A 23,143-nucleotide genomic window follows, 5' to 3' on the forward strand; every position below is an offset into this window, starting at 1 on the left:
AAATGATTGTTTGGCATTTCCACTATATATTGATCATAATGATGAAAATATTATATTGCCATCTCGTTGAAACACTGATAAAGATGAACCGATATAACTTACACATTCTAATGAATGTGTGTCCTTCTTGTTTTCAACACCACTCAATCAACCACACTATATATAGCCTTTTCATAGCTTTTGTATAAATTTATTTAAAAATTGGTTTGGTAGGGATAATGTTACAACATAAATAAGAATATTCAGTTTTATTTATTCATCCTTAGGAAAACTAAGAAACTTTTGTATTAACCAATATCGGACCCCTTCCGGGAGTGGCGACTTTAACAGATTATAATAAAACATGTATCTCCACGATTCAACTTTGTAGAGATCCTTTGGGTTTTCATCTAGTAATGCTTTAGCAAATGTTTCGATGATATTTTCGTCTTTCAGTGAATCGAAGGTCGTGTTTTGGGATGTACTAGATCCTAGATAATTAGTAAGAGCTTCTATTCGTTTTCCGTAAAATAATTTCTGCTCTTCGTTCAAATGCTCCAACATAGCGGTACCTTGTGCTACTTGGTTTGTCATTATACCGCTGGAAGCAACGAATCCTCCTAGAAAAAAGAATTTTATGTTTTTAGTTAGTTACTTGAAAATAGTGCTTCCTCTGCTTTCTGTTCTCGACTGCTGATAAGTTCTGCCACTTAAGTAAAAACTTTAACGGTACAGCATACGAGTATCATCGTGACAGAGTTTCTCGGATCAAGTGATCATGTTGATGAGTACCAGTCTTTACTTTTATTTGTCGCTTTTCAAATCCTGATTTTATAAGAATTCGTTTTTGTATATTACAATCGGATAATTCATGAATTATTGTATTCCAACAGCAAAACTTTTAAGGCGCTCCGGATCAAGCAGTCCCCTCTGTACCTACCTGGTATAAAAGCTACAGCCCTAAGTCCATGAGTCCAGTGTTCCCACCGCAGAGCCCGTGTCCAAGCAAGAAGTCCTGCCTTGCTGGCACTGTATGGACCAAATCCAGGCAAAGGATGCTGCCCACAATGGCTGGCAATGTTGATGATACGAGGCTTCGGAGAACACTAAAAATACAGTAATGTCAAAGGAAAAGGAAAAGTGTAGTTAAGATCTTCAAATTAAATAGTCGCCGACTATAGGTAATGTCATATCGACTGATACCAACGAAGCTGTTAACGATTATATGGCACAATACTTTGTCTATTTATCTTCCCGTCAAAATGGATTGTTATTATTGTAGTAGGTAGGTACTTATAAGAAAAAGTTGATTTATTTTTAAGGGGTGTAGACATCATCTTTTATGATTTTTTTTTCAAATTTAGGTATTTGTTTGTCATTATTTACTTATATCTAAAATCTTAAACTACAAGTCCAAAAAATTTAAAAATATTTTTTAATTAATACACATACCTATAGACGGGATCAGGATGGGAGCAAAGAATAATAAAGCTTTTTCATCAAAACAAAAAGCTTGTTTAAATCAATGACAAAGTACAGAGCTTTGTTTTTAATTTAAAAATATTTCGGCGTTTTTCTGGCACCACCACGCCTCAATTCTTGTAATCCTACTTTTTTATTCGACTGATTGACAAATCAAAAAGAAGGGTATTGCGAATACTTCCTTATATACAACTTTAATTCAATATTAAAAAACCATCTACCTACGAGTATGATATTTTTATTTCTTATATTGCATTATATCTAAAATTTCCTCTTTACACAGTCGGGTTGTTTATTTATCAATTTATAAAATACGTATACTTATTTATTCAATAGGTAATAACATGTATTTTTTTACGATAATTTTATTTACTTTATCAACGTTGAGTTTTGCCTGCTGATATGTATAAATAAATGGCAATGGTAATATAAAAAACCCAATCCGTTGTAGGTATATTAATCTTTTATTTTTCGTTGCAATCTTTTCCTGAGGGTGCTTAAATTCGTAACGAGAAAATAGCTTTTTGACACGTGTAGGTAGATAAAAAAAAGAGGTAAATGATAACTTGGCTTAGGCCAAGTTTTGAAAACATAGATCCGCGACTGGCTCTAAAGCCTACGGCTCTACGTTTTCAAAAGACGGGTGCAGAAGGCAATACCAACAAGAAAAAAAAATCCTACTACGAATCTTGCCCCGATTCTCTCCCCGCCCTAACCGTCATCTGTCTATCGATTTTGTTATAGAAGCTAACAATAAAAAAGTTAACAACACTTTATAACTTTAAGCATGGACTTTTAAGTAGGTACTTAAGTATACAACAACAATCAAACCAAGGAGCATCCAGACCCGTTAAGTCGCGTCAACTGATATAAACTAGTCTTCAAAAAAAAATCTTCAAAATAATGGGACCCTTAATAACTGTCATATCTTTTTGTTTCACAACATTGGTTGACGTCAAATAAATTGCCAAGCCAGATGTTTATCCCAGTATGGGACAAGTGGGATAGATAACATAGTACTGAGATGAAGTGAGAGTTACATGTGATCGTATACTTAAACGTTGAAAGCGGGATTACATCGACAGTACAAACAAGTCAGTGTTTTGAGTTCTTGTATTTTGAATAAATTCGTTCGTCCGTCTATTTCCAAACGTATTTACCTGACCAGAGCTTCTTCGAAGATCAGGAAGAAAGGCTGAGACCACTCGCATGGCGCCCATGAGATTCACATTGATAGTAGATTCTATCATGTCTGGCGTTTGCCACTCGTAATCCCCTATCGTCATTATTCCAGCATTGTTGACAACCGCGTACAGTTCTAGAAGTAAATACTACAGAATTTAAAATAATAATTGGAAAATTTTTACTGAATATATTTTTCTTTTCCTGCAGATTATGTAAAGATACATTTACATCACGAAACAAATTTTGCACGAGGCTAAGTCCCGTGGAAATGACCAGAAAAAATGTCGCCCGCCCATATTTGACTTGGAATAGGTAGGTATTTAATTGTGATGTTCATTCAAAATTTTATGAAATCGGTCCAGCAGTTATGTTTTGAAAGCTTTACAGATATATGTGTAAACAGAAAGACTATTAACTACTAATATTCATAATATTTTAATAGTATATAGATTACAATACATAGGTAGTGACTCGGACGCGTTTATCTTAAGACTTAAAACTAACGATATAGTTCACGTTGGCAAATATTTTTCATTTAGTTTTAATGTTTTTGCATACCTATTCTCATCAGGAATTTATAATCGAAAATGTTCGCTTGAACGAACGTCATGTTTACGTATTCACACGTATTTAATATTTAAATAGTCTCTAGTTTTTGAAGTATAGGTAATAAATATAGACCTAATTGAATAAACTAAAAATTATTAAAAGTACTTACTGTAACGAGGGTTCTCAGTAACTAAAGTCATCACGTAATCTCTAAACTCAGCGACACTCTTAGCATCCCTCACATCTAGTGGGTACGGATGAGCACACAACTTCTTTAAGGCCTTCGCTGCTGGGGTATCAGTACCGTGGTACATGCCAGCTATTGTGATGAGACCCTCACGAGCTGATCTAGCTGCTATGGCCCAGCCTAAACCAGTGTCACATCCAGTGATTGCTACCACTCGGTTTAAAGTCATTGTAAGTCCTAAAGATACAGACATAATAAAAGTATTTAGTTTACATACAACAGTTTCTGATATCTTTCCGTCAGTAGATATGTTAAGAGTTGAATAATTAAAAATATGAAACAATATTTTACAAAACCTAAGCCAAAGGACTAATCATTATTCTGAGCAATATACCCTCAATCAATTTGACACAACGGATAAAAATTGGCAGACATACACTGCACACAAAACATCTTTTTGAGACAAGGGTCAAAAATATAACCAAAGATAAACTTACCCGCCAAATCTTCGCTCTAACAAAGTTTGCTAAAGTTTGAGACTAAACAATCGCACAGTCGGGAGGACACTGGCCAGTCGACAGGCGGACAGACTTGTTGCATATGAAACAGGTTTCCGATTTCGTTGCATATTTACAATGAATTTCATGTATATATTTCTAAGTTTACGGTCAAACGTATGGGAGAGGCGTCAGAAAGTTGAATAAAAATAACATAGGTTAGGTAGGTGCTTCCAATATCACAGTATATTGTTTAAATCACAGTTTTGAGGAAAAAATTAAAACAGTGGTAATTGTACCTTACTGATCAATGGAAATATAGATAAATTATGTATGTAATATAAAAAAATCTTTTTTCTTTGATATGTTTGGAGTATGTATTATGTAAGTTTATACTTATATCTTTAACCAAGAGTACCTACGCCCTCGTAGTACCTACACCGATATTAATAAATCATGCGTAGCACATACTTCCAAATAAATCAAAATCTGTCAGGGCTGTGCAGGTAGAAAGTAGTTATGACCATCAGTGTCCTCTTTTATTTGGATTCACACCCATTTGATACACAGCCAAATAATATTGCATACATTACACATGCTCGGTTATACTAAGTATACTTACTGATTATAGCCAGTTAGGTGTCATATTTGCTTTGTCAATAACGAGCAAGGCAACTGATTCTTGAGACTCAGGTTACTTACCTAATTCTCTAGGTTATTCCTTCATATCTTTTAAAAGTATTATGACAAAAACTAGTTGTGCGCAACTGCTACTATCCTGATTTTATAAGTTTTTGAAGATTTTTTCGCGATCCGGCTCGGCTTCGCACGGGTAGTATTTATAAATATGAACCTTCCTAAGAAAACGCTCTTTCCAACATTTCAGACAGGATCAAAATCCATCCACGACTTTACGAGATAAGCGTATACATACTGACAGAGAAAACAAGGAAATTTTTTAAATATGTAGTAATTATGCATGAAAGAAAACAAAATAGGAATATAGAAAACACTGCAATTATGTTATTAATATTTAATATATAACATCTTAGAATATAAGTATGTATTAAAAAAAATTACTACATAACCCTTGCGAATGGGCGGCCATTCCCCACCTGTAAATCCAGATAATTCGAAGAAGTATCGGTGAACATTAAATTCGCGCGAAAAGGGATGAAAATGTCAATCGGTTCGACAGAGAGATGCCAATAAAATGGGATCGTTTCAGCACGAATACGCATCTGAGAGATTAGGCCTATTGGACGGAAACAATCTTGTTTCTGCTCATTTCTGCTCGACTTCGGCCGCGATCCGATCAGTCGTGTTAAAGTGTTTTGTACCGCAAATCACAAATAACCCTTTCTGCCTCTGTCACCATGGACCGCTGCCTTCGACGAAATATTTTAATTGAATGAATGAAATTGATACAAAAGGCAACGTTACGTTACTTATGGCTAAGGAGATGTGATTACAGTGATGAATTTCTAAACACTTAATCCACTTGATGATAATATACCTCTTAGTAAGAGCTAAACATAAACTATGTTTTTTTATAAGTATGTAAAGTTTTTACGGATTAACCTAGGTAGTAGCAAGTGTTTATTTGTTTTGATATTCAATTTAATAGTTATTAGGTTAAACTTACTAATTGAGCGTCGGTGGATGAACGGTTAAGATGCCCGGCTAAAACGCTTTATGTTTTTAAAAACCATGAACAATACTTACATTTACTTACCTACTTACTGGCTCCCAATCGAGGATCATGGTCAAAATGCGCACCCTGAAATCCTCTTCAGAGATGTGAGGATTCAGCCAGGACTATCGCCAGGAGGTAGAATATGAATGGCAAAACTTAGGTACTTTAAAAAAGCTGAAGCTTCTACCGCTTCCCAAAATTAAGTGTAAAAGAGGTGGTAGAATAAACTGCACTGCGGCATCTCCTTCAACGATGTTAATTTTGAGTGCATTTGTAAGCAATCAAGTTATGTGTCCGGGCATATTCCCATGTTTCAAAATCATGTCAGCCCAGCGGGGCGTAATGATTGTGACGTAGGTAGTGTGGAGAGAACATGTTAATAAATTAACCACTCGTTCATTTTTCATAAGTATGATAATCGTGGCGATAACTTTGCGTTGTATCTAATTTTCAAAAAAAGTTAATGTTATTAGAATTAGTACGAGATTTAAAAGTAAGGACGTCTTGTCACGTACAGTCCGATTCATGAAATAAATACTTTTGTGGGTATAGATTTAAAAGTCGTTGTCAAATCTACACATCCTGCAGTAAAGGCGGATTTATATTTGTCTGACGTGTCGTGTCGTGACGCGTCAGAACGGTATCGGTTCTATACATTTACACAAGCCATCACAACACATCACGCATTATTAGTATGAACGTTACCATACTAAATGTATAGAACCGATACCGTTCTGACGCGTCACCACACAACACGTCAGACAAATATAAATCCGCCTTAAGGTATAACCTTGTCACATTCTTTTCCAAAGAAAAGTTTGTTCACAGCCGTGCGTTGAATTGTGGTCATTGGACCGACACTTTTAAGGAGAAGAGCGCTCTTGGGAAATCTACAGCCCTCCCCATAATAGTGTTTGCTCATTTGAGTATCTTTTAACGTATTGTATTCCATGCTTAGCGGTTGGGGATGCCGGCCCTTAAGAGCTCGAGAGATGCAGTAGTTGAAAATACACCTATTTTAAATTTAAAACGATTTTGTTTCGCTTCTCCCACGAATATTTAAAACTAATAACGAAATTCGGTAGCTACATTTGTTGTGACTGTAGTTCTTATTTAGATTATCTTTGATTGATTTTCTTCATAGATATTGGTTATTCAAGTTCGATTAAGTAAAGAAACGAAGGATTTTATATTCAGCTTACCCAAATTAAAATACAAAATAACTTATTATAATGATGCCAACTCCTACATTTTCCATATGCACCAATTACAGAATGACAAAGTCCATTGAGAATTTAATTAAAAATATACTTCTTGAGTATGTTTTATAGCTATAGCATTCTCATAGCTGTATCTATACCCTTTTTTGAACGGCGTTACCGCATCAATACTGCAGTTGGTAGCACTGCGAGGGCAATTTACGCGGCAACAAAACAGGCCTGCCAACTGCACTGCGCGTAACGGCTACAAAAATATAACCTCGAAATTTTGGTGCAATATTTTTCGCTTTATAAAACTTTATTTGCTCGGATGGTATGCAAATACTTTATTGTTAATTTGAATTGCAAGCAAACAATTTGAAAACGAGCCTCAAATAATGCAGCTCGTTTTCACTCCGCCTTGGAAATCAAATAAAAAGTCAGAAGACCCGTATTGAATTATTTATTAGATTGAATAGACAATATTTCTCAAATAACATACAGTTTTCATAGAAAACAGAATTTTATAAAGTAAAAGTTAGGCACATTCAGAATTCAGGTCTGAATTTGCACTAAACGAATGAAGTATCCATCTGGCACAGCACTTAATTACATTACAGAACAAATATACATAATCACGTCCACATCCCTTGCGAGGCAGACAGAGTGAACAGTTTTGAAAAGACACGCTCAGCTACACAGAATGGATACACAATGGACATTACATTACAAACTCTTTTTTAACCTCAGAGGATTTAGAGGACTTAAATAACACACACCTGCCTACCAAATCATTGTAGCGCTTGGATGTGACGAATGACATTAATAGTAAAATTTATTTTATTAGCGCTTACAGCTACTACTAGCAGTTAGTAGAAATTTATAAAAATAGTCATATTTGTTTTTAGATAAAATGATCAAAAAGTAATTAAGAATTATTATAAAATAGACAGTGAGAAAGTAAGTTACCAGAAGTAATATTTTTACTATTATTTAAATAAAGTTATTATCACATTTTAATTGGCAAACCTTTACGATAAAATTGTCCTTGAAATAGATTAACACTTAGATCAAATTTAGTAAGTCAATTCAGTTCCTTATATTGTTACGTATCCAATCTAAATGTTGATACACATTTGTATACAAAGACGGTACGGACGTACCACATGGCGCATCTGCTCTTTTTCCACTAACTACTCCGGACACGAAGTACTTCCCTTCATATTGCAGCATCAGAGGACCACCAGAATCTCCTTTACATGTGTCCTCGCCAGAATAACCCGCTGCACAAAGTTGGGTATTTGATAGATTTGGGTAGTAATTTCTGCATTCCCTATTAGGGACGAGGTTGACGACTGTGGATTGCTTGATGTCTGATTTGTATTTTCCGTTTCTTCCCCAACCAGATACAGCCAGGCGAAGGTTGAAGAAGTCAGGTTCGTCAACGTTGATGGGTGGAAGGCAAATAGGGCGAATGTAATCTGTGGAAATAAATACTTTTTTACTTTCTAAATGTCTTTCTTCTAATCATTTAGGCTGTTAGCCTGCAGAGTATTCTCATATATTTCCTGCCAAAGAGGAAACACTGAAAAAGTATTCTCACCAGTATAAGGTGCTGGTCGTTGTAACTTGATCAGAGCTATATCATTGAACAGCCTATCGTTATCATAGTTAGGATGTGGAAAGAAGTTCTCAGCTCTTATCACGATGTTCTCAACACATTTCTGTCCTTCTCCAAGAATATTCTTGCAGTCCCTCGGAAATGTGCGCTTATCAAACTCCGCTAGGTAGATTTCAATACTGCAAAAAAAACAAGGGACATTTATAAGTACTGGTACATTTTATATATGATTTTCATTTCGTTACTGAATTATACACCGAAAATAATGTAAAATTAGGTGGTCTTAATGCTGTGGCATTTCTGCCAATCAAACCCGAAAATGAAGTGCTTATGTTTTGAAATTTGTTTCATATCCGCTTACTGTCACTTGCCTACTATAAAAATCGTAGTATACTTGCTGCTTTTCTAAAGCCTAGAATTTTCTGAGTATAAAAACTCGACTTAGTTTTAATTCTTGCTGTATTTTGCGTCAAGCTAAACGTTCACGCTTCGAAATCATAAAAACTTAAATGGGTAGTTTCCAAACAAACTGTTGCTCCTTTTATAGGCGAGATCAAGAGTGTCGACCACAACATTATACAACACAGAACTAACTTCAGGCAGCAGGCAGCCCTCAGGGAAATCTAAGACTGTCTTGAAACTTCACTAAAAATGCCGAAGAAGGAATAATATTCCAACTTGCATACTAATTGCAAAACCATACATACATACATACATACATATGATCACGTCTATATCCCTTGCGGGGTAGACAGAGCCAACAGTCTTGAAAAGACTGAATGGCCACGTTCAGCTATTTGGCTTAATGATAGAACCGAGATTCAAATAGTGACGGGTTGCTAGCCCATCGCCTAAAAGAGGAATCCTAAGTTTATAAGCCTATCCCTTAGTCGCCTTTTACGACATCCATGGGAAAGAGATGGAGTGGTCCTATTCTTTTTTGTAATAGTGCCGGGAACCACACGGCACAACCACTTGTCTAGAATTTATTATTCAGGAAATTATAAAGCTGCCTATACAAGTAAAGTTTTATGTGGTACTTGTGTTTGGTAGGTCATCTTTTTAGATGTTCTTTTTATCAAATGTCTATCAATATTTTATACTGGAGTTTCACTCACATAGGATTTTTCAAGAAGAAAAGTAATCCGTCCCGAGTCTTCGAAGATCTATTTATATACATTTTAATCGGTCCCGTAGTTAAAATGTTTTCATTATCTCATTTGGGATAAATCGTCATTGTGCATTTTTGAGCATTATAAACATATATAAATCTTCTGTGGATAACTTACTCTTTGACCCGTGCATTATCATCGACGACGCAATGACCAGCAGTCAGCACGTAAAAGGAGCTGATGAGAGAACCTCCGCAGTTGAAGGAGGCCTCGCTGGACCCGTAGTCGAAGGTGGTCTTCAGGAGAACTGTCCAGGGAAACTGTTCTAGCTCCGTTTCTTTACCACCTGTAAAGCAATTTAAGAAGGTGGGATGCAGAGAAACGTTTCATTACAAACATGTTTTCTTTTTAATTTCAAGTAGGTAACTATGTTACGATGACAATGCACATCTACACCAATAGTGTTTAAAGTGTGTGTGTATTTGTAAAATAGTCGAAATCGGGTAATGACAAAGAGATAGTGATAAAGGTACCTATTATACATTATTCGTACAATCATCAATATTTAACGATCATCATAAAGAAAAAACAATATTTGGATTTTTGTGTTTTTATAGCTTTTTATCAATAATTCTGTCCACTATTCAAGTGTGCTAATATTGCATACAAAAGCGTACAGCAGATTCACTCGGTGCATTTTTTATTACATACAACAGATTCCATTGAAAATAAAACACTAAAATCACAATGTATTTTGACAATAGTTTTTTGGCAAAAAATTTTGTTTGTTAGCAAAATATTGCTAACAACACTGTCGGTAGTTGGGGTATTGGCAAATAGATTTATTCAATAAATTTATCTAGTTAGTTTTGTAAATTATGCGATTAAAAATGGTAAAGCCTATTCAAAATTTACTATGGGAAGCATACAAATATTATGCCTTTATCCTTATGCGTTAGACATAGCCGACTGTTTTTATTTTGCACTACATTTTTATTATGTCGAAGTTATATGTTCTGTCTAAATACATAGAGATCTACCAAATAACTGAATTGCAAAGAAGGTTTTTACTGAGGTAGTATTCTTCGAAGGTGTATCTTGTCGAAGTAGATCTATCTTATCAATGCTAAGTAGTTGAATATATGTTTTGTAATTACAATTAATGTCGAATAAAATTGGTTTTCGTAATTAAGACTTAATGTCTAAATAATCAACTGTTGAAATTCTGAATGATAGCGGTTGTTCGCCTCCAAATTGAGTTAACATCGAACTTACCAGCAATACGATGATCAACCGTTACATTAGTAGCTTGTCGTTTAAATCTCATTTGGGAATTCCAGTTTCTGTAATCATCCATCGGTGACTTCCAAGGCCTGTCCATCCTCGGTCCTTCATTCCGGGAGGCCCATGGTTGCCTCACTATTTAAAAAGCGGTTAGGTACAAATCGTTAGTGGTGTAGTAATAAGCAAAGACATTTATTAGGGATGATGTCGTTGCCAGACAGATAGTAGATAAATGATTAACGGTGCTGAATGTGACATACTAATTAATTTATATGCCTCTATTAGATTTGCGGAGCAATTTCCTTTTCATATTAAACTTTTAAAATGTCAAAATTTAGAATTTAATGAATTTTGATGTGATTCGTAGTAAAAGTTTATGATTATGTATAGTAAGCTAATAGTTAATATTGTTCCTTTTATAGGTTAATGACGGATTATCAAGAACCTACTTTATACTAATTAAGTGAAAAAGTAACGGTCATTGTTATACAAAAGGATTAGCGGAATAGCATAGAGGAACAGTAGTTAGTAGTTTAGTTATTGGTACTGAACCTTTTTTTGTTAAAACAGCTATAGTATAGAGTTACTTTGAAACTTACCAATTATTCTATCAGAATCAGTAGCTTCTCTGCCGCAGCAACCAGATTCGGGATTAGGCGGATAACTTGTCACAGGACACTGATTTCCTGAATTTGATCCACCAAATGAGTTTCCACCTGGAGTGTTTTGATTTCTACCAAAAGAATTCCCGTTTCTTCCAAAGGCATTTCCGTTTCTACCAAAGGCATTTCCATTTTTTCCAAAGGCATTTCCGTTTCTACCAAAGGCATTTCCATTTCCACCAAAGAAATTTTCATTTCTACCAAATGAATTGTCATTTCTACCGAAGGAATTATCGTTTGAGCCAAAATTATTCCCGTTTTGACCAAAGTTATTTGCATTTCCAAATGCATTTCCTTGTCTACCTAAAGGATTCTGATTTCCACTAACAGAGTTCCCATTTCCATCGAAGGGATTTCTATTTCTTCCAAAGTTTTGGTTATTTCTGTTCCAGTCATTGTTTGCGGGACGCGGTGCCCAGTTTCCTTGATTGTATGGCTGTCTAACTTGATGATTCTGCGGTGCTCGATGAGTTTCATAACTTGGTTCATAATTATTATCTGCCGGTCTATTAGAACCTGTGTCATAACTACTTAAAATATCAGTTGGCCGATTCGAATTATCGTTGTCAGCTGGTTTGTTATAATTTAATGCGTTATCTCTTTGGTTTGGCGGTTTGAAGTCCGATTGCACATTATATTGTGCATTTTTGTTGATATTTTGTTCTTTGGTTCCTTGAGCGTCGTTTTTATCTGTACCCCAGATTGAATTTGGACAGCAAACCTCAAATAAATAAGATTTTAATATAAGTATGTGCATTATAAGTTATCACAACATACATACATATAATGATGTCTATATCCCTTGCGGGGTAGACAAAGCCAGTCAGAACAGTCTTGAAAGGCCACCTTCAGGTGTATGTTAAATAATAATATATAATAAAGTTATCTCAAAATTTCAGAAGATAATAAAGCTACATAATATCTACTTTATTAGAATGTAAAACGTAAAAATCCTGGTACACGTTTTTCAGTTTCACCAATTGTGACAATATAAGCTAGCGTCGCGCGTTGTTTTTCCTCGCAAATGTTTATTTTGTAATTTCTCTCTCAGAATAACTTGTATGCACTCTGTTGTTTGTACAGGTCCCATTTATCAAGTGGCGTTTCAGTAGGGGTATAATGACACGTTCGTTTTGTGATAAATTGCTACAACAATGCTCGATTTCTGTTTAACACAACACTGCATTTAAACCATTGATATCAAGTAAATTAATGCACTGGATTAAATATAGTTTTTATCAAGAAACTACTTGGGAATAAGATACGATTATTGTAAGAAAGAAAAAATAAATTATTTATATCTAATTATTATGAACATTGGTGGAATTTTCCGACCTAAGTATTACCAAGTTCGAATCTTATTCTAATCTCTTTTCTAACAAACGATTAAAAACTTTAAATTCAAATTATATAATTCGGCCTTTGTGGCGCAGCGGTAATACGCTTGACTGTGACATCGGAGATCTCGGGTTCGAATCCCGGTCAGGGCATGATGAGAAGGGAACTTTCTCTGTTTGGTTTGGGTCTTGGATGTTTATCTATCTAAAAATTAATTATAAAATAAAGTATCGTTGAGTTAGTATCTCATAACACAAGTTTCGAACTTACTTCGAGGCTAACTTAATCTGTGTAATTTGTCCCGTATATATTTATTTATATTTATTTATTATAATTTATTGCTTTTTTATTTAAGTTGCTTATTACATAAAGCGACTTATTCTTATATTTTTCTTGTTTGCATTTGAGTTCCAAATAAAAAAAAATATGATACTTAGATTACGTTGTGCAAATCAAACCAAATCTCGATATCTACATGCATTTCCAGAGCATACGCAAATAATGTGTCATTTTGGAAGGATCTCATTCCAGCAAATTAACAAGCTTCGAATCGGTGAATCAAATTGTATTAAAAGCAATTTGCATCATCGACAATATTAATGAGGATGATACTATTTAAATAACTTTTAGTTATTGGCTGATTATTTAAATTAAGTATATTGTTTGGTCACTCATGTGTGGACATAATTATTACATTTTTGTTTCATAATTAATTTTATAAGCTTCAACCAGACATTAATGAATATCTAAGTAATATCACAATCTAAGTTTAATATAAAAAAAAATCAATTGAAAATGATTATAATTATACTTCTTTTCATCTATTACTACATACTTCAAATATGAAAGTTTGTTTCTTATGTAGAAATGTACGGTTATTTCCTTTTACGCAAAATCTTCTTAAACGGTTTGAAAGAAACTCTAACAGTAATACGAGTATAGGTAGTAATAACATCAAAGCGAAACCGTGCATATACTGGATACCCAATCATAATATCTAATGCCTTATAAATAATTGTCAAAATGTATGATTATTTAAAGACAAGTCACACATGTTTACTTACCATATCGCCCTTAGCGGTCTGTGAAAATCCAAAAAGTGGTCCGGTGTCATGTTTGTCAGATTTGGGACACTCAAATCTTTCAGCCCATCTCTCCTGTTCTTCTCTATTCAAGTTTCCGTAAAAGGAACAGCTGTTTATAGGCAAGCATTTCTCACATTTTTCTAAAACATAAAACAGGAATATTATCTTTCTCATAATATCAGTTTTTTCATAATAGAAATAAATAAAAAATGGAAAATTTCGCTTGACGAATCAGAACAACTTTCAGATTTGACTAATCAGACACATTTTATTTTACGTTTTGATTGCAATGAAATAATGAGCAGTTTGTGTTTGTAGCCTAGCATATTATCTGTAGCTGAATTTGACTATGTTAACACGGAAATTAACACGCGTAAACCCATGCCTAAACTCGACTAGGGAACTTTTCGTCCCAAACCCATTTTTAACTTCGGCGTGGAGATGGTTAATTTAACTTTAGCTCTGAAATGTTACGGTTTTCTTTATTAAAAGTTTTCTCACAAATATTTTTCGTATTATTTGCAGACTCATACGATGGGAAAACAAGGCGACGAAATAATCGTAGTTGGCTTGGGATTTTGGTTACGTAGATTTGTGTTAACATCTTATCTAAAATACTCTAGGATTGTGGACTTAGGCAGACCTCGGGCTATTGCCGAGAGAGAAAATGCAACCGGGACTAGCGCTCGCTTGTTATGTTTGGTACTGAGGTCTGTTGGAAAACTATACTTATGGGATCGAATTACACTGCCCGAAGAAATAAAAAGTTGAATGAATATCTTCAACAATATTATTTTATCGTATTACGATAACCTAAAATATATAGACTTATGTTATTTATCAGTTTTGAGTGTATATGTTTGATGTCGGTTACTATTAATTTGTAGGCTACTTTATTTACACTTGTAAGTATGGCGGCTTAAAGGTGGGTTTACTTTTTGTATCGGTAAAAGTTTGAAATATATAATAGATAATGTCATCGAGTAAAAACTAATGCGAAACATAAGGTTCCACAAATTGCGTATTCCTTGATAGTATGTATATCATCTCGCGTGGAAGTAATTTGTGTCTGGGAAGTTTACGAACAAAAGCTAACTCATGAATATTTTAAATTTGGAATAACTATCTATGGGGTGCACATTTTAGAAAACAATATAAAACAAGTTTATGACAGGGCTTTAGAATTTTCGTTTCCTTTTATAAAGTTTACCCTAGGTTTTGCCGCATCGTGGTTTCGTGTTGGCAAAAAGAGTCATAACTCCCTTAAGCTGTTATCAAACAATGTTAACCTGTTTGCAAATATGGAATTATTAATTTGCACTGATAATTTTTTACTAGATACTTAATTCTACAATTACGTTTTGGACCTGACGTTACAACTGATTTTTGAATATCCAAGACCAGACATGAATCAATATTGTTTGTACGATAAAGTTTAAATAAATAAACAAGAGCCCAAAGAAACATCTTATGATATGTAACCTTTTAGAAAGGTAAATATCGACTGTATTCTACCTGTTCAAAAGATATATAAATAAAATAGTAGTAGTAGGCTACAAAAAAAAATAATAATTATGAAACATTACCTTTGCGTGCCTCAACAAGGAACAGCAACGTTACAACAATGAGACTCACTGAAGGCCTAATCATCTTGATAATATAATTTTCTTATTTCTATTGACACCGAGACGGCGTATACCATGAGCCCTATTAACCAACTGATAGTTGATATTAATACGAATGCTCGCGTAATTGTCCCTTGTGGGTATTTGCCATTAGATTATCAACCGCTAATTGGTCTATTAATTTAGATGGTAGCAATTAAATAAGTTGTTCTAAGAATGAAAACAATACTCAGATTGGAATGCACGGTGTTGAAATGTACTAACTTTTTTAGTAGTCTTACAATGTATTTCCTCGTTTTTTTGTCTAATTAAGTACGTCATCATTCTGACGTAGACAATAGCATATTTAATGTGCATGTAATCATGAGTCACTTTGTGGGAAACCTCTATTTATTTAGTTACGTTTTGTTAAAATCACTTTCGGAGTTCTAATTTGTTTTTTCAATCTTTTTGGTACAAGTTTTGTTGGAATCCTTATGTTATTTCCAGCATTAATCCTTTGCTATTTTACCTGGCAAATTTGTCTTAATTTTATCAGTTAAACAACTATTTTTTATTGTTACCATTTTAAAGAAACGAGATTTCTACAGTCTACAGCCTTTTTTTCAATTATAAGTGCATTAGATTGGTAACCAAAAATTTAAAAGTTTTGTTCTATTTTACGTTTTAATTTCCGTTATATACGTTAAATATCGTTACGTTAATAGTATCTACTGTGTTATATTAACATTTTTTATGAATATCTCTTTCGTCGCATTCAAACTTAGAACTGCACATAACTGAAGCTTACAATGGAATCTCGGAAATTCGCAAATAAATTGAATAGCGTCGGTAATTGGCCAGTCGGATGTGAAAACGAAAACGGCGCAGCGCACGCACTGGCAGGGTTGCCGGACCGCCAGGGAGACCTACAGATTGTCCTAACATTTGGGTTAAAAAGCCAAACACCCTAAATAATATACAATTTAATCTTACTTCTGCGACGAAATTAGCTTTATTTTGATTGCTTAATACATCAAAAGCCGGACAGGCAATCAAAAAGTATGTCCGGTAAATCTGGACGCCGGCAACCCTGCACTAGCAGGGCCCGAAATTCAATTAGTGGCCCAACGTCCACTCTTTACGATAACACAGAATCAAACGGACTGCATTTTAGGCGGTATTTGCGTTTTGCAAACAAAATTGGGGATTACCAATACTGCGTTTCCTGTAACATATTGCTTATGCCTTTGACGAAGGACATCGCAAACGTTTTCATGAAAAGAAAATGTACTTGTTGATATTAAAATGTATGATAATTAAATGAAAATTACGTTTTGACTACAAAATTGGAAGTGATAAGTACTTACTGATTTATTTAATAATTTTGAGATAAATAACCTATAGTTCTCTGTTTCACTTTTTCCTCATCTAGCATGTTTCTTGTTTGCATTCTCAACTGTTAGTTTCAATGATAGAGGACCAGCGAGAGACCAGGATTACAACTAAGGAACATAATATTTCATGCGCTAAAATAATACCTAGTGTTTTTGTCACACACACCTTACTGTGTTGAAAATGATTGGCCTCGCCAAATTTTACAACCCATACTGTTTTCTATAAGTAAAAAAACATTGAATGTCCAGTTCATGTCTCAAATGTTTTTTGCGCGTATAACTTTATTAGCCCACAATAACAAAGGTACATCTTGAAATTTAATGAGTTTTAAAATCTCTATTGTCTAAAGAAGATCTGAGGCCAATTTAATTTAATTTTTAAACAGTTTGGCCGCTTTCCAGAGCAATGGCATTATGAAACGTTAGCTAATTAAATGAAGTAAGTGTTGTCTAATACATTTTAAGTACTCTTGAAACGATGTGAAAGAAATAAAGTTCGGTCAAGAAAACAAAACAAATTTTTGTGCGATAGATTTGACGTATCAAATAAACAAGGCAGTTGTCGTACTCCCCTCGCCCAATAAAGATGGCGCGCGTAATTAATCACAGCTGTTAGGATACATAGAAAATCACGATCTTATTAGTGACCGTCGAATAACGTTGTTTGACTTGGAGGAATCTCTTCTTATGATCTAAGTGTAACATTTGTAGTGCCCGAATCTTTAAGTTCAATTCGATTCAAATTTAAAAGTTACCTAGCAATTTTCAGCTCATGCGATTATGCAAAAAGTCATTACTCATGCCTGATAATTATTTGAATTAAATTTGAACTTAATGTGCAGCTTGAAGAATGTATACTAACAAAAAAATTAAAAATACATGACCGATAGGTGAAGTCAAATAAAAATAAGGGTCAGTTCAGTACTCACAAAGTAACTAAAGAAATCGATGTCACAAAGTTGCAAACGGTCGGAAAACTTTGTGTGGAAAAGTTTAGCAAGTAGTCGAGATTTTATTGATATTACTGCGAGTCTTTGGAAGAGCGATCATGGTGGATGTAACGAGACCACGCCAGCTAGACCGTCGAATAAAATTTGTTTGTACCTTGTGAAAATTTGTCCAGGTTGGTTGAAGTACTAAACAATGTAGGGAAGTTTAACTTTGTTTGCATATAATACTGGCTTTTGCTTGGGGTTTCGTGGAAATTGCCATAACCCTTCATTAAACAAATGCTGACTTAAAAAATATATTAAATTAGTTGATTGGCAAAGCCAAAAAAAATATATATACCTTCCTTTTTCTCCTGGCGGTAATCCCAGCAACATACTCATCGTTCGAAAGAGGAGCCCGGGGTGCGATGTCTGACCATGATCTCAGATTTAACTCTTAAATAACTTGGGTAAAATAAAATCTACTAACGTTGGATTAACAAATAAGGTTGAAAGATAATATTTCACAAATCAACAGATAGACACAAACAATAAAAATTAACTTTTTAATAAATACATTATTCCCTTTTCCACATTATATCTAAATAAAAATAAAAAAATTCAGTAGGGACAAACCAAAAATATTACTAGTTCGGAAAAACTTTAAGTATGACGTTACACAATTAAAACTTCTAAGATATTTGATAAAAAAACAGTAATGAAAATAAAAAAAATAAATAATTACTTAGAAATATTTTAAGAGGCCTATGGACAGTCTCAGCTCTCCCCACAAATTTCCTCTAAGTGTCGGAAGTTTGACGACCCTCCACAAATATCTGGTTTCAATTTTCTCTCAATTAACCTCAGGTTGCCTTCAATAGACAAGTGCCACTTATTTCTAAATGGGTTGTAATGTACAGTCAACGGCAGATTTTGGCTCAGTGAATATTTTCTAATATAACTTTACCTTAACCTTTGATTTAAAAAAGGCTTAAATATATTTTTTACAGTAATAGAAGAAGTAATAGATGAAGAAGAAAAAATTATAGCCACCGTTCGCATGACATTATTATACCGAGTAAATTTTCTTAAACTCGCGATATTGTAGGTAAGGAAAACCTAGCGGTTATTGCACAAACATAAATATATGTTTTAAGTTACTTTAATCTGTTGACTGTACAAGTGGTCCCGATTTACTGAAATATCTTACAGAGGGTATACAGCCCTTACCTATATTGTATTGCATCGAGGGTAGTTTAGAAGTGAAAAAAGAAAATTGTATAAAGAGGGTTTCACCAGATTATTTCCTATTTTATCATAAAATAATGCAGATAAATAAGTGAAGTCCGCTTTGTTTGAAATTAATGTTGTAAATTGTCGTAGCAATAAAATAAAAAAATAATTATACAAAATTTTTATACACAATGATGACGTTTCTTACCAGAAGTAAGGCAGAGGCAAAACATATTTGCATAAATATTTTATTATAGAATATTAGACAAAGACACATAGATCACCTTTAAGAATAACATACTATATATTTATTCATTTAACATGCTATATATATTAACCTAGATTCATACTAGATTTTTACACGGAATAAAGACGGAAATGGACCGAACTCAAGAAATAAATTTTCTCTTCCAGCGTAATGTATGAAATCATATCCCTGCATTCGATGAAAGTGGTGACAGGAGCTAATATTTGTAGGACCGGAACAAATATTTGTTCGCATTTGGATATTTGCCATACTGTTCACAGAGCGATGAAAATAAAGTGGAAATACGTGAACACATTATTTTTAGACTAATGCATGTCTTTGTTATTATGAGCATCAAGCTATACTTTTTCAATCCCTATTATGCCATCGGATTAGTTTCAATAGTAAAGTGTTGAAATGCGCTGTTTTGTAGTGTGACCTAGGTTAATTTAGTAGAATCATCTAGCAACACTGAAGAGCTTGGCCGATTGCTCCTTCGGGATGGAAACCCTTTCGACTTTGAGAACGTAGACTTACTCCATGTCACTTCCCGTTTGGAGAGGTTTCTAATCTTATCATACTTTTTTAAAATGCATTACCATCTTGTCTTCTGCGAAGTGAGGATTTGCAAGCCGATTTGGAAATTTTCGATGAAATAAATACCCTCTAGTTGTAGTATATGTATATAGGATAGGCCAGAAATGGCAAGCATGTCGCTTCCGTGTCATGCTCATAAGTAATCATTTTAAACCTGGGATGTTTTAGTATTTAATTTAAAATGTCTGTCACTCTCACCTTCCGATTTCCATTTGCACCCTCCACCATAATGCTTCAGGGGCCTGGGGTCCGCTTTAAATATGTACGGTGTGTAAAAATGTAATTCGGTAGCTAGCAAAGTTAATAAATGATGTACGAACCCCAGCGCACATGTCGAAACATCGATCATAGTTCTTAGTTGTGTAGGGACGCGCCCCTTAATCCAACTATTTCGCGATTCACATTACTGCTGCTGTTTCATCTATGGATTATACGGTTTAATGTGTACGTGACTATCACATTAATGTTCCAATAGTATGACTTTGGACATCTATGTTTATATAACAAAATCATAATTAGCACTGGATTTATCTTTAAAAACATTCTCGTATAAAGTATGCGAAATAACGTTCCCGGGAATTCCCTAATTAAAAAAACCCTTAATACATAAAATCCCGTCACTTCCCAGAGGGGTAGTCAAAGATTACAGCTTCAAAGAAGATAAGTACATACATACGTTCTTAATTAAAATATTGTGGCAACCTACATTGTGCCCTTTCGTTTCTAAAAAAGTGATCAATTAATTTCTTTAAATTTTTATTTTATTTTTTATTCCCCTTCTTAGTTTGTAATGATTTCTTAGAGATTTTGCATCAGAAACAAAAATATAGAAATCGAAAATATAGGAATAACAGAGCATGCCATTTCCCTCCGTCTAGATGATTCATTATAGAAAATTCCTGTGAAAATAAAAGTAAAGCCTTAAAAAGTTCCAGAGCTTAGGGGAAAGCGGACGACCGCAAAATTTAGTTTAAGTTGAAATATCATTTTAATGAGCTATTTTGTCCAAAGAGAATTATCCCTGAAATCATTTATGGACAATATTATATATTGCTGTTTGTTTAAATAAACAAAATGCATTTACTTAAAAACTAGCTACCGCAGTAATTTGAAAGAATGTGAATTCTTCTGACTTGTATCAAGTTACTACATGGTACGAAGATTTTTAACTAAGATTATGAGAGACTGGTGTCTGAACTTAACAGCGTATCTCAGCAATACCAGCCTCCCCTTCCAAGAAAAGTGGAGTAAAGCAATGTGTGTTACATTATAATATTAGGCATGCTAAAAGCTAAAAGAATTTACACAGAAACATAATCAGTTCACAACAAGTCTAATGTGAGCTTGGGTAAAGTAAACTCTTAAAATAAATTACAATATGGTGTACCTAAGTAACTAAGAGTAATTTATTTATTCATTTATATATCTGCATATGAAATTAGCTTTTGAAGATTTTCATTCAACTGCTTCTTTTTTCTCAATGCAATTAAAGGTACCTGTAATATACTTACGTATCGTTGGCGGGTTCGGCGAAAAATACTTTGCATAATAAATTAATATATTATGCAAAGTAAATAATTAAATAATAAATTTTTTACAGAATACGATTTACCAAGAATATTCAATTTAGTAATTAACAGAAACATTTAGCTAAAAACAGAATTGTAAATTGTTAAGCCCCTCTCGGCAGCCACTAAACACACTTAGCCAATTTGTCTCAATTGCGAAACCGCTCGATATTAATTTCCGTTTAACTCCATTCATTTTGAACTGAAATTGAATGATTTCTCTTTTAATTCAATTCAAAGTGAGTAAATGTTGTAGAACGTAAAATGATTTTAATTGAAATTCCTTGAATACAATTCAGTGCAATGAAAATGAAGTTTAAGTTTAAATTCCAAATAATTATTTTAAAATAAAAATTACTCATTAATAAGGATTTGATAATTTTTTTAGTACCTAAGTACGAATTGGAGATAAAAAACACTACGAATATAGCACATTCGAATTCCGAGAATGTTTTAATGAAAGCAAATTGAGTCCTTTTATGCGCATATTTATGCGAAGAATTTAAAAATATAAATTTCTACCACCGCAGCTGTAGCTCGCTATGTGTCGGGAACATACTGTGTCCAGTGTGTTACGAGCAAAAAATACCGATTTAAAAAACTACGCCTTTGGCCAGATACAAACCCTATCTTGAATACTGGATGCTTATACTGGATATCTGCTTCATTCTGCTACTGAATTGGATAATATCGAGCGTTTTTCTAAGATATAATAAATGACTTAATGATCATACAACGCCTTATTAATATTTTTTGTGTTAAAGTTAAAGTAAATTGCTTAGCTTTAAGTTAGACTAAGTATTTGTATTTTTTAGGTTTGGAGCGGACACCCAACGCGACGCATTTTCTAAAAAATATTACTTATAGATACTAAGGTACTTTTTAAAGGGAACTTAAAATTGCGTCGGGGTATTTTTAACTTTTGATTAAATTTTTAATAACGCGATTATAAATATTATACATATACAAATATTCTTAGTTTATAAGTGTATAAATAATAAATATGATTAAACAATATCTAAATAATCTAATGATTCTTATAAAAAAGATGATTACCAACTAATATTAAATTTACAATCCAATCCAGGATCCATGGTCAAAGGCATACCTTGGGCTCCACTCCAGAGAGGTGAGGATGAAACCGGGACTTAAGCCAGGAGGAAGAAGATTAAATTTACAAAATATTCCCTGTATAGCCTCAACCTGCGGGAGTGCATTTGCCATTTTGAGTGGCGATGCCGATTACGGGGTAAACATTGTTTCATAATAATTACTTACTTACATAGATAAACATCCAAGATGAGACCACTCTGGAAAAGTTATTTTTTCATCTTACCTTGTCCATGATACGAACTCGGGACCTGCTGTGTCACAGATAAGCGCACTACTGCTACAGAGGTCGTCAACATTATATCAATTGTGAGGAATGGAAATACGCGAGGTTTTCGGGGGCAGAACTGTCGGCCTACTCTTGTCTATTTGTGAAATAAACATACTTATGTTGAAAAACTAGTTATACATTTATTTGAATATTGGACCCGTATTTATTATGATATTTATATTTCTGAGCCAAATATTTTCATCACAAAAAGTAAATATCGTTCGAAAAGCAACAAACAAAAAGCAAACTGAATATTCTGTTTCAGTTGAAATATTTTTGTATGTTTAAATTATCAAATACTAAATGGTAAC

At 33.8% G+C, this 23,143-nt stretch overlaps 2 protein-coding genes across 2 annotated transcripts; both read right to left on the bottom strand.

Annotated features, from left to right (window-relative positions):
- Window positions 1-233: 233 nt before the first annotated feature.
- Window positions 234-3,976, bottom strand: LOC106142427 (D-beta-hydroxybutyrate dehydrogenase, mitochondrial). The gene is made up of 5 exons (XM_013344175.2): window positions 3,880-3,976; window positions 3,365-3,619; window positions 2,622-2,779; window positions 920-1,085; window positions 234-599 (listed from the first exon to the last, which is right to left on the bottom strand). Exons 2-5 carry the CDS (start codon window positions 3,609-3,611, stop codon window positions 253-255), a joined length of 918 nt encoding a protein of 305 aa, XP_013199629.1. The 5' UTR covers window positions 3,612-3,619; window positions 3,880-3,976; the 3' UTR covers window positions 234-252.
- Window positions 3,977-7,863: 3,887 nt separating this feature from the next.
- On the bottom strand, window positions 7,864-15,526 carry LOC106141535 (uncharacterized). Its single transcript, XM_013343187.1, has 7 exons — window positions 15,463-15,526; window positions 13,856-14,016; window positions 11,391-12,174; window positions 10,783-10,926; window positions 9,685-9,853; window positions 8,378-8,574; window positions 7,864-8,255 (listed from the first exon to the last, which is right to left on the bottom strand). The coding sequence occupies exons 1-7, from the start codon at window positions 15,524-15,526 to the stop codon at window positions 7,864-7,866; spliced, it is 1,911 nt and encodes a 636-aa protein (XP_013198641.1).
- Between the last annotated feature and the right edge of the window lie 7,617 nt (window positions 15,527-23,143).

Source organism: Amyelois transitella, chromosome 12 (genome assembly GCF_032362555.1).
Source record: "Amyelois transitella isolate CPQ chromosome 12, ilAmyTran1.1, whole genome shotgun sequence".
Classification (NCBI taxonomy): domain Eukaryota; kingdom Metazoa; phylum Arthropoda; class Insecta; order Lepidoptera; family Pyralidae; genus Amyelois; species Amyelois transitella.

Excerpts from the sequence above, each read along its gene's own strand:
- LOC106142427 (XM_013344175.2), bottom strand. The coding sequence starts at position 3,611 with ATGACTTTAAACCGAGTGGTAGCAATCACTGGATGTGACACTGGTTTA. Across the intron at positions 1,086-2,621 it reads TTCGAAGAAGCTCTGGTCAG|TGTTCTCCGAAGCCTCGTAT; the intron begins GTAAATACGTTT and ends CTGTATTTTTAG. Across the intron at positions 600-919 it reads GGCTGTAGCTTTTATACCAG|GAGGATTCGTTGCTTCCAGC; the intron begins GTAGGTACAGAG and ends TCTTTTTTCTAG.
- LOC106141535 (XM_013343187.1), bottom strand. The coding sequence starts at position 15,526 with ATGATTAGGCCTTCAGTGAGTCTCATTGTTGTAACGTTGCTGTTCCTT. Across the intron at positions 10,927-11,390 it reads TGATTCTGATAGAATAATTG|TGAGGCAACCATGGGCCTCC; the intron begins GTAAGTTTCAAA and ends CTTTTTAAATAG. Across the intron at positions 9,854-10,782 it reads GGTTGATCATCGTATTGCTG|GTGGTAAAGAAACGGAGCTA; the intron begins GTAAGTTCGATG and ends ATTGCTTTACAG.